At 37.6% G+C, this 11,743-nt stretch overlaps 1 protein-coding gene across 5 annotated transcripts in view; it reads right to left on the bottom strand.

The window, feature by feature from the left end:
* Nucleotides 1-11,743, bottom strand: part of SYNCRIP (synaptotagmin binding cytoplasmic RNA interacting protein) — a 33,886-nt gene that overhangs the window by 20,186 nt on the left and 1,957 nt on the right. For 2 of the 5 annotated variants that reach the window (XM_034647813.1, XM_034647812.1), the window contains exons 1-5: nt 10,772-10,919; nt 9,934-10,052; nt 9,708-9,815; nt 7,200-7,313; nt 6,924-7,100 (exon numbers count right to left, since the gene is read on the bottom strand). In XM_034647813.1, coding sequence (XP_034503704.1) covers nt 6,924-7,100; nt 7,200-7,313; nt 9,708-9,815; nt 9,934-10,052; nt 10,772-10,919 — 666 coding nt within the window. Of the gene's footprint in view, nt 1-6,923; nt 7,101-7,199; nt 7,314-9,707; nt 9,816-9,933; nt 10,053-10,771; nt 10,932-11,743 lie in introns of those variants that run through there. The other 3 variants (XM_034647811.1, XM_002923167.4, XM_011229809.3) reach the window with 2 other exon arrangements.

Raw genomic sequence — 11,743 nt, forward strand, 5'->3', positions numbered from 1 at the left:
AAAAAAAAAAGAAACACTTGTAAGAAAAATTAGAATTTTTGGTTATACCACTTCCACAACATTTAACAATGCTACTTCAGAGCAGTAATGACTGTTTCATTATCTACAGAAGAAAAGTTTCTTCACTTGCCCTGCTACAGTTAATCAATGCACGGTAGACAGAAGGTTACTTAGGATGGTCCGTGGTCTCTAAATAATATAAATGACATGAAGATTTAGCAAGATTTAGAAAGTCAACTATTAATTCTTCATTCACATTTTTTAAGGGAAAAAAAAGGGCCGAACCAATTAGAGCTAACCCATGGAGAATAAACTGGCTCTCCAATTAAAATAAATCATTAAAGGAGCAAAGGAGACCCTCTGGGCATATTGTCCAAATAAAGTAAAAGAAGTACCCAGAGGGGCACCTGGCTGGCTTTGTAGGCACAGCATTTGACTCTTGATCTCAGGTCAAGCGCTTGAGCCCTACGTCTGGTGTAAAGATTACTTTAAAAAAAAGAAGGGTGCCTGTGTGGCTAAGTCAGTTAGCATCTACCTTCGGTTCAGGTCATGATCCCAGAGTCGGGATCAAGTGCGGCTTCAGGCTTGCTGCTCAGAGGATAGTCTGCTTCTCCCTCTGCCCACCACCCCCCCACTCGTGCTCGCTCTCTCTCTCAAAAATAAATAAAAAATCTTTAAGGAAAAAGAAGTACCCACTACCCAGAAATAAACATTCCTCAAAGCAGTGCCCTATCTACGGATTAAACATGCATTTTTATATGTGTATTTGAATTAACTTTTCTAACAATTTTAAAACCAATCACCATAAATTCACAAATAAACTTCACATCCCAGCAGGTCGGTAACAGTGAGTTGAGTGGTAGAAGGGCATTACAAAACTGTTCTGAACCTTAACAGATTCTAATGTAATGCTGATAAATCCTAACTCTCAAGAGTCAGTACATCAGGAACACCATCATTGTATCAAAATGAACAACAAAAAAAGTGATGCCTTCCAGCTCAAGAAAGTTCAGCACTGATGTTACGCTATTTCAGAAATCTAGCTTTCAGATTCAGTACCACAGTGAGGTGACAAAATAAAGATGAACTTTGAACATTAATCAATGCAGTTTCAGTCTTTCAGAACACCAAAACAGGAGTTGTACAGTCTGGAACATTCCTGTCATCTAGGCTTAAAATCTCAAGTCACTTTTTCCTTCCCTCATAACCAGTCGCCAAATCCCCCAAAATTAGCAATCTCAGATCTGGAATCTAACGCAGAAGTGGTTGTTATTCAGTCCTAACTCTTCCCATAGCAGCAAAGTCACTACCTCCCCCTCAAGCCTGTCCACTTTATCTTTAAATGTCTTAAGTAGACAATCTTTTTTAAGTGTTCATTTAAGCAATCTCTACATCCAACGTGGTACTCAAACTCACAACCTGGAGATCAAGAGCTGAATGCTCTTCTAAGCCAGTGAGGCGCTCCAAAAATCTTTACATTGAGCCAAAATCTACTTCCCTAAAAATTCTACAATAACTATTTTCTCCCCCAAATGACAGCACTTCATATAGCTGCACACAGTGCTCGTGACTCAACTGTTCTCTATGCCTTGCTAATCACTCCTTCTCTGGTACTGGCCAACTACTGTGCCTCCTAAGAGTGGACATCCATAACACAATACTGTAGAAACAGACTGAGATTAAGGAGTCCAGAATAAATTGGGAGACTAGTACTAATCTCTCACTTCTAAACATCATGCTTCTGTAACACACAGTCCATGATTACCTTAGCTTATTTGGCAACCATACCACACTGCTGACTCACACACAGTACAGCTTACTTGGGCAATTAATTGTATGTAAGACTTGAACTTTGTCAATTCCATCTTGCTGGTGTTAACTATCTGTTTCAGGCTATCAAAATCTTTTCAGGTCCCGATTTGGCCATCCAGGGCATTTATCACTGCATGCAAACTCAAGTCACCAGACATTTTGAGGGCAGTCCAACTACACCCTGATTTAAATCNGGGCAGTCCAACTACACCCTGATTTAAATCATTGATAAAAATCAGAATGGAACCTATAGCATACCACCACCTAACAGTTCTCCTTTCAAAATCTTTAACCTTTCTATGTCTGTCACACTCCTGGGTCTTTGTTCTCTTCATCCAAACAACCTTCATTATCCTGTTATTTACATTATGCCACCCACACCAACACTCAAAACTTCAATGGCATCATGCAACTTAGCCCAGTAGTCATGACAATTACCTTCTGGCATTGACTTTATACTAGTTTTATCTCCCAATTCTTTCTTTCAACTATATTCACCTGTTTCCTCAACTATTCTGCTTGACCATCTTTATCAGTCTTCTGTAACAACCTCAATACAATCTATCCCTTCATCACTGTTACCCTCTGAACACATATACTTCCACTTTAACTATAGTCAGCCTCTCATGTCCCATGAACTCTGAAGTCAAGAACTGAATCAAACTACCCTTTATGTCCACGGTAACTTTTCCTGTTAAGCACACTATTTGTTGAAACACTACTAAATATCTTGTGAACCTGTCTTGTCAGCTACATTTATCAAAATTGTAACTTTTAATATGCAAATAGAGACCAATTAGTCCAGTGTTTGTAATGTAGGCACTATCAGCATTTTCAGCAGGATATTTCTATTATCTAGGAACGCGATGGGCACTGGGGTGCTAGTGGCCCTGAGCTTCAATTCCAGCAGCACACCACACAAACAGATAAATACACACCTGCCTACCGTTCTTCCTGGTCTTTGTGACAACACCAAATACTACGTGTACTTCCAAATTTATCTCCTCAGGGATGAGGGAGAAAGCACTGCCCCCCATTAATCTACACTAATCCCTACCACTGAATAAATAATTGCAAACGGAAGCTAGATAAACTTTGAACAGCATAATAGCCCATAGCTAATATGGAAATGTTATAAATTCTTGTGTCACAAATAATAGATTAGATGGCACAGGTCAGCCAGTCAGGTAGGTTATTTATCCAGCACCTACTGGATAAATATATAGTGGCACTGTTCTAAATGTCAAGGTACAGGAAAAAGGAGCTCGTATCCTGAAGAAGGGATGTAAGCAAATAATTTACAAAACCAAGAAATAATTTTAAATATATCTAAACATTCTATTTTATTGTGTTCAGGATCCTGTCATAGAGCAACTGGGTGGTAAGCTGGTCAAAGTCAGGAAAGGCCTTCTAAGAAGACCTGACTGATAAGACAGCAGCCATGGTAACTGGGGGAGTGTTAGAAAACAGAACACCAGAAGGTAGCCTTGAGACAGAAATGGTCATAGCTTATGTGGGGGACAAAAAGGCAAAGCACGGATGGGAAGGTAATAAAGAGTGAGAAAGAGGTAAGGAGAAACTTGATCAGATAAGATAGGGCCTTTTTGGAAGCCATTATTAGAGTTTTCAACATGGGAATGTGATCTCACCTATGGTAAGACTCTAAAGGGACAATGTAAAGCAGGGAGTAGCTAGGATTCTTTGAATGGTACACCTTAGGCTAGGGTGGTAGCAATGAAGATAGATGCCAAAACTATTTTGGCAGTAGGAACAGGATTTATATTTCCTGTGTTCCTTTTAATACTACCTAAACCACTACATAATTTAAAAGAATCAGGCTACCTGATGACATAATGTGTACTGCTGGCTTAAACTGCTGTACCTAGCCAACAACAGTAAGAACTTGAACTAAACAAACCTGGTATCAAACTAAAGCTGTAGGGCCTCCAGTAAGTCACCCAAGCTATTTACTCTTCTGCAGAATAAATTCCAATTACTTTCAAATATAGACTGAGGTAGGGCACCTGGGTGGCTCAGTCAGTTAAGCCTCTGCCTTCGCCTCAGGTCATGATCCCAGGGCCCTGGGATGGAGTCCTACATCGGGCTCCTTGTCCAGCAGGGAGTCTGCTTCTCTCTCTGCCTCTGCCCTTCCTCCCTATTCGTGCTCTCACTCTCTCTCAAATAAATAAAATCTTGAAAAAAAGAGAATAGACTGAGGTAGTATTTAAAGGTAATAATTTAGCACCCTATCACAGCTCCTGTCATAACAAGCACTCGATAGGTAGCTATTTATTCACCATTCACAAATTTAGATCTTGCTTCCCCTTTAGATTATCATTTAGGAAAAATTATTTTTATTCCCCAAAATACAAAGCAAATATTGGCTGAAAACCGTGTCATCTAAAAAGTTTGCAGTTGCTTTTAACTTGATGCCTCTTTTTCAACTGTTAGTACCAATCCATTTTACAAGTAATTCGGACACAAATTTAAAGTCCACGATATGCATATATATTTTAGTAAACTCTACCCCCAACATAGCATGGAGCTTGAACTCATGACCCTGTGATCAAGTCACATGCTCTACCAACAAAGCCAGCCAGGTGCCCCAAAATCCACAATAATTTTTAATCTGGGGGGGGGCAACCATTACTGAATCATACCAAGAAATAAGGTCAAATACATCAACTATCTTTATGTTTTAAGTAAGCTCTATACCCAACACAGGGCTTGAACTCATGACCCCGAAATCAAGTCACATGCTCTACCGACTGAACCAGCCAGGCACCCCAATACATGAACTACCCTGACCTATCAAGACACTCAAAGTACAGGAAAGCAAAAAGAAATGGTGCTTCAATCCTGTCTACTCTATAAATAATGCCAAATAAGCATTTTTTCAACATACGATCATCTACAACGAGAATAACTATTCCCTTATCTTACATAAAAATTCACTTTAGATAGGTAAGTAATTCAAGCAGACTCTCATAATATGCCACATGAAATAGGAATAGTTTTCAAAATATGCTCCTTTAAGGAACACATTTAGGAGAAAGTACTCATTTCCACAATAAACACAAAGTAGCAAAAACGTCCTAATTAACTTGAATTCTGTGTTTCTCTAAAATGTTTCATTTCCTCAGAAGTCTAGTTCTGTTATATTAGGGCAAATCTCCCAATTCTGTCATCACCAAAATCCTACCACAGTAAAGCATCCTTTTAAAAAAACCAAAAATGATACATCCAATTCATCCTAGTGGATGTACACCATTACCACTAAAAATATTTTTTAAAGGCACCAAAATGCAAAGCCCCCGAATTCTTCAGACAGTAAACATGCTCCCAGATAAGGACTCAAATCACAAACCCAGAAAAAAATGTAAAAAAGGACAAGAATTAGTTCCTAGATGAATCAAAAGGGCTGTTTGGCTATCTATGGAACTTTCTGCATTATAGTTAAAAACTTAACTATATTAATAAGCCCATATTCTAAGCCTATAGCAATGAAATTTTGGACTATCTTATTGGTTAAACCAAGGCAACTGCCCAACCTGAACCATTATTTCATAATGTGTTTTTACTAGCACTCAAAATCATGTTACAATTGGATTATATATCATCTCCCTCTAATGATGCATTTTTTAAGGATTCTAGAAATCCTCTAGAAATAAATTCTAGTGAGGACCCTACCATAATTACTACATTTTGGTAGCAAGAATTAAGTGTCCTACAAATGTTGGTTTAATGATTCCTTTAAAAATATTAATAAATACACAAATCATCATTTATACACTATAACCGCACTTACTAAACAGAGTAAGAACTTTATGTAATACCAAATAATAAAATGGGGCTAAAAACAATAGTAAATTCTGTACTTGCTTGTTGTAGTAAGACATTTGTCTTCTCATTCTACATTTCCGTATCAAAACCTATCACTACTTTATTACTACCTGTCAAGAACATTACTATTCTTTTATAAATTAAACTGGATGATTTCAAAAATATCTTTCCAGAACTCTAAAAAAGTCCTTAATTTTACCTGAGCTGCTTCAAACTTAAAATTTTGGCTGCCCATAGGTTACCAGTGAATAGTTACCTCTAACTATACCTGCTCTGAAATAGGAAGCATTCTTTAAAGGAGGGGAAAATCACCCATGACTTAAAGAGAAATACCTAAACTCTTGAATTCGTTTTTTAAAGACACTATAATCTTTCAAGTACCACTTTTCTAATGTCATGTCTTTACCATATTGAATTATACACACCAATAGAGAGATTCAAGCAATATAAAAAGCAAAACAAAGCATAGTTGGTTTTTCTCCTAATGGTACGCCTTAAAATATGAAACATCTGCATGTGAGGAAAGTAAAAATAAAATTCAGGAGAAATCAATCCAGAGATATTAAGTTTACTTGCAATTACCCATAAAATATGTAAGCAAATTTAACAAATAACTGCCTTAGCAGACCATTTACAAAAGTTCTTCCCCAGTTGTACTTGTTGTACATTTCTTGGGTTGAAATTAACCTTTGACATCTTCAACTGTAAAATGTAGAAACCATCTGAGTCACAAAACTTAATAAAACTAGTTTAAAGTTGAATTATATAAACTATAATTTGAACCATTAACAATCTTTTAAAAGTTGGGAAATTACTAGGTCCCCACACCTTACATCTGGTATTTTGAAATCAAATATTGCGACTCACCACAAAACCCTTTATTTCATTAACTAGAAATTTATCACCACAATCTCTTTGTGATATATTTTAGAAAAAGGGATGGCCCAGGTACAGCCAGAATATAAGGGAGCCCTACCCCATAGTTACTTTCTGAAACCTTTTAACATTCCTATTAAAAAACAATCACTAAGCCTCAAGTTACAAAGAACCAGTAACTCAGAATTCTGACACACTACCTTATACATCCTCAGTTAAATCAACTATACATGCAAAGAATACTGCTACAGTGAGTACACAGAGAATGTAAAAGACAGTGCCTTATCAGAACTTCAAAAAACATTTGGTTAACTCTTACGCAGAATAAGAAAAAAAACCTGGCTTTAATTAAAGATAGTGAATGTGGAGACTGAAGGAAAAAAAAAACTTACCAGTTTAACAGCCTCCTGAGCTGCTTCTTTTGTACAAAAAGTGACAAACGCATAACCTCTATTGAGACCAGTGAGTGGATCCATCATTAGACGAAGATCCCATATGGGTCCAGCTTTCTCAAATAATGGAACAAGTTCATCCTCAAACAGATCTCTTGGGATCTTCCCCACAAATATCTGTAAATTAAACATGAAGTAAAAACCATGGAGAGTTTCTTTAGGAAACCAGATACCTGTGCATTTACTACAAAAGGTACAAGTTTTTAGTTTCTTTACCTCAGTGCCAACAGAAGGCTGCTGACCTGAATAAACGGAATCTGGAGGTGGTCCCCCATACTTCCTCTGTCCAGTGGTCACATCAAGTGTGTAGCCTGTTCTTTCCAAGAGTGCCTTGAAAAGTTCAAAAGTCATTAATACATTCAATTCACAAGACCACACCCATGCATTTCACAGTTAAAAATCAATCTTGTTCAAATCTTTCCATTTACCTTGGCAACAATCCCTACAAACAGGTTTCTGGTATCTGTTTTAGAATTTCTCCTTTAATGAACCTTTGCTGTAGCTCTAATTTTTAATGAAGATTTCAGGATGCTGCTCAAAGTATTTTCTGATCTCCAATTATTTAGTATTTACTGAACAACGAAAAACTAATACTGATCCATCAACAACTTTCAAGACAGGGTCTGTATCTACTCTGCTAGTATCTCCTAAAAAAATAACTGCCCCTAACTTGGTTAAGTTTAATTCTCTCCCAAAGGAGGAACTGGATAAGTTTCCTCTCCCCCAAGTCTGTATTTCTCACTCAATAAATTCCCTGTACCACACACTTGTAGTACACACTGCCATTCTGGACATTTCACCAACATTTAAACAAATTACACTCCCCAAACTAAATCCAGAAACTTAGGAGTTACAGGAAAAACCACCTCCTTAATACATCTGACATTCAAGCACCATGCTTCACAGGACAACATAGTTCATTCAGAACAAAGGAGAGCCAAAATGAATTTGAAAACTTTATGGAACTGCAACAATGTAAAATAACTTCTACATTTTATCTCCCTAAAAGTGAACTGTTAAAATTACACAACTCCTATTTACTAATCAGTGTTAGTTTCTCTTACCCCTTACTATAAGCAAAAAGTGTTAGAAGTGGTCCACTGCTAGCCTAAGGAAAAAAACAAGAATTATTCTCCTCCACCATCTCAACCACAAAGCACAAAACCCTTTTCTAAAGAATAAAATCTAGTAATTAGCTGATAAATTCTGAAATAAAAATAAGCTGACACCAAAAACAATGACAAATCTTATCAAAATGCTGTTAAATGACTTGGGGTCAACTCAGTCTCTGGAAATGAAAATGACAAGACAGATTTTATACATCGTCTACCCAAAGCATGTTAAATATCTGCGAAAAAATACTATAATAAAAAAAATTAGATTCCTAAACTCCCACAAACAGCTACATTATTTTAACTCCAAATGTTTACTGAAGGATGCAACACTGAGTTACAAAAATAAACCGAAATCTTCTGTATTACTATAACATAAACGAAACCATTAAATGGCTCATCTTCCCTTTTTCCCATATGTAATCCCCGTTTCTTTCACCTTAATCTTTTTTTTCACTTTAATCCTTATATGACTCAAATAATACCTTTTATATCAATCCCTAAATAAAGGAAAACTTATTCCCCATCTTCTTGCTGTAATTTAAGTCACACTAAAATTTTAAGCCACTCTCTCCTAAAAACAGAAAGTCACAAAAACTAAACTTTGCATTTTTAATAAAATTTTAGTAATCATAACCCCTAAATATAAATTTAATTACAACTGACCTAATTACACTGGGGACAACTACAGTCCATTTCTATGGAGAAAGTTAGATTTATAATTCAAACACAATTCACTCACAGCTAGACCTGTGAAAGCCTCAAATTTGTGGATGACATTAACAGCTAACTCCTTATTCCAAGTTTCCCTCCTCCCATACCATTAAAACATCACTTAGCACCAATAACTGACTTTCTTAAACTATAACCCTTGGTTCAAGAGCATTGGTACACTGTAGTAAGAGCACCAGAGTAAAACTACTATGATCAACATTATTTTCTATTAACTAAAAACCAAAACAAAGATCAAAATCTAGCTGCATTTGAGTCCACTCACTGTTCTACATGATCTTAATAAAAAAAAAAAAAACTTCAACTCCCAGCCTGTTTCATTTATATTTCCACACTAATCAACTTTATTGATAAAAGCTGCCTTTAGAAATGAACAAATCAGCCTTAAAATCAACAGTAATAGAAGAAAAAAAAGGTAGTGTTAAAAATTCTAAGTCCATTTAATTTGGGGTTTGAAAATTCTAAGAAAAACGATCAACTGTTAAATGTACACTCCCCACCAGTATGAAGTGAACTGATCCCCTCCCATTTTTGTTCCACTGTCACTAATCTGGACTTGCAGCTTTTCAGAAAACATTTAGAAATATGGCAGACCTATTTAAGTGTTTTCTTTAGAATACCAATAGCACTGATTTAAACCATAGCTCAGTAACAAGAAAAACTTAAAAGTGAGTTGCTCTAGAATCAGAACTAACTAAAAGGCAGGAAACTTTTCAAAAAACAATTAGAAAAGACTAACAAATTCTCTCATAGTTCTTAACTCTCAACATCTTAAAGAAACACACACCCACTTCACATCCAAGGAGTATTTACCAAAGCTAGAAGAGTTAAAAGAACTTTAAAACTGAAGGGAATTTTTAAAAAGTTTTTAAAGACATACCTTAATTTTTGCCTCATCTGGTCCTTTGCTAGAATCCGCTACTTTGGTCCCTTGTTTTTCTCTCTGCCTATAAGTCTTCATGACTCCACATAAAAAGGCACTTTTGTTCTACAAAACATATTTAACAGTATTTAATATTTAAACATATTTAACAATTATTGTCTTATCTGTATCTAATCAAATATCAAAACTACTCATATTTTATTTATACTGAAATTAGCATTACCTGAACATGAGAGAGATCACTGTCTTTAAACTGCTGAAGAACTGCCAATGCGCCGTCTTCATTGAATTCTTTTAAAGCTTCGATAGCTCTTTCATCTAAATCACTATGTGCAACCAGCCCTGGAGAAGAGAAAACTTAATCAGTTGTCAACTTTAAAATTTTTTGAAACTTTTTTTTTTTAAAGAGACCATGATTGCCAATACAGGTACATGCTTGCCAACTAAGAATTCTTCCATTTCCCTTATCTATATAATGAGAAACACACATACTTTAGTCATTCTGAACTGCAATCTCAACTAAGTAAGGCCTCTCAACCACACTTGCAATAATGAATCAACTTCTTTTACATCACGTTCTGTGTCTAAGTCACAGAGTTCTGAAGGCTAAATATTTCTACAGTAAATATATAGGCTTACAAACCCTAAAATCAACCAACAAAGTACCAAGCATGACAACTGAACCTCTACTCAATTTCAGATACCACTAGAAAAAGCAACAGCCACAGCAAGACAGACAGACTACAAGTCTACAATTACCAAGTTATTTAACAAGAATCCTACTATAAAAATACCCCCAAAAGTCACATGGCCTGTTCCCAACATTTAGCAGCTGTTGCTACCATCATATACTTATCCATCTGGCCAGCCAGCCTTTACCTCCTAACCCTTCCTTCTTCCCTCCCTCTATACACCTTAACCTCTAGTTCACAACTATCACAACAAAGCAAAACTCTAGTTCCCACACTTATTGGAAACCACAAAAAGTTGCTATTTTAGCTCAAAGCCAGAAATCCAATAGAAAAATTTCATAATATAATTTTGCAAGTGTTAGTTCTTACCTGCAACGTAAATTTCATCTAGTTTTTCAGCAACTTTCTGTGGTAAACCAGCATCAAGCAATGTCTGAAAATTTTCTGAATGGATAACTGCAGAAGTAGTATCCATGGGCTCTTCAGTACCATTTCCATTAACATGTTCTGTAGCCATGTTTCCAGAGATCTGTTCAAACGCAATAAGCAAAATTAAACTAGGATCTTCAAAAAGGGTAGAGGAAATATAAGAGCCCCAATCTTTACTTTCTCTACCAATTTCTACACCAGCCAACATGCGCCTCCCTTTAAAGCCTTACAGTCACTATCGCCTGACAAGCCAGATTTGGAGCGCGGGGCACAGGAGGACAGATTCATTATGTTCTTCCTTAGCACCACCCCTGACTCACCTGCTAACACTCCCTAGGAAAGACCATATTACAAATGGAACCCAACCAGCACGAGGACGAGCCAGCGTGCCACATGCAACTGTGCCCGTACAGAGAATGAGTGTGTGGAGAAAGCAAAGCTGGGCTTTTCTCTCTCAAAGGTAAACCCCCAAAGTGCGCGCTTTTCCCGCCTGCCGCTTATAGATCAGTAACAACAGCCAGGGAAGAACAAAGCGCTCACACAAACTACCTTCCTACCACCCAAATTCTCCACCCTTCACCCCCGCACCCTAAAGCCCGCCCCCGACTCCGCACCCATAGCGGCAGCCTCACCGCTGCGGCCACCAGGAGCCCATTAGAAACACGTGCTCTGCGCCTTCAAATGTCCTACAACTTCCTTCAACGGAAACCCACCGAGTCCCAGGCCAAGACGACCATCACCGGCTCCCAACGTCAACCTGAAGCCAAGATCGGAGCCCCCAGAAAGCAGCAGCAGCAGCACAACCTCGCCCCTCCACACCGAGGCCGCGGCGGCGCCAGGCCACAGGCTCTCCCCGCCCCCCCCCAGCGCCGCCGTCTCCGCCGTGACACATGGCTCTCTCCGCCCCGGGCG

The sequence above is a fragment of the Ailuropoda melanoleuca genome, chromosome 19 (assembly GCF_002007445.2).
Source record: "Ailuropoda melanoleuca isolate Jingjing chromosome 19, ASM200744v2, whole genome shotgun sequence".
In the NCBI taxonomy this organism is placed as follows: domain Eukaryota; kingdom Metazoa; phylum Chordata; class Mammalia; order Carnivora; family Ursidae; genus Ailuropoda; species Ailuropoda melanoleuca.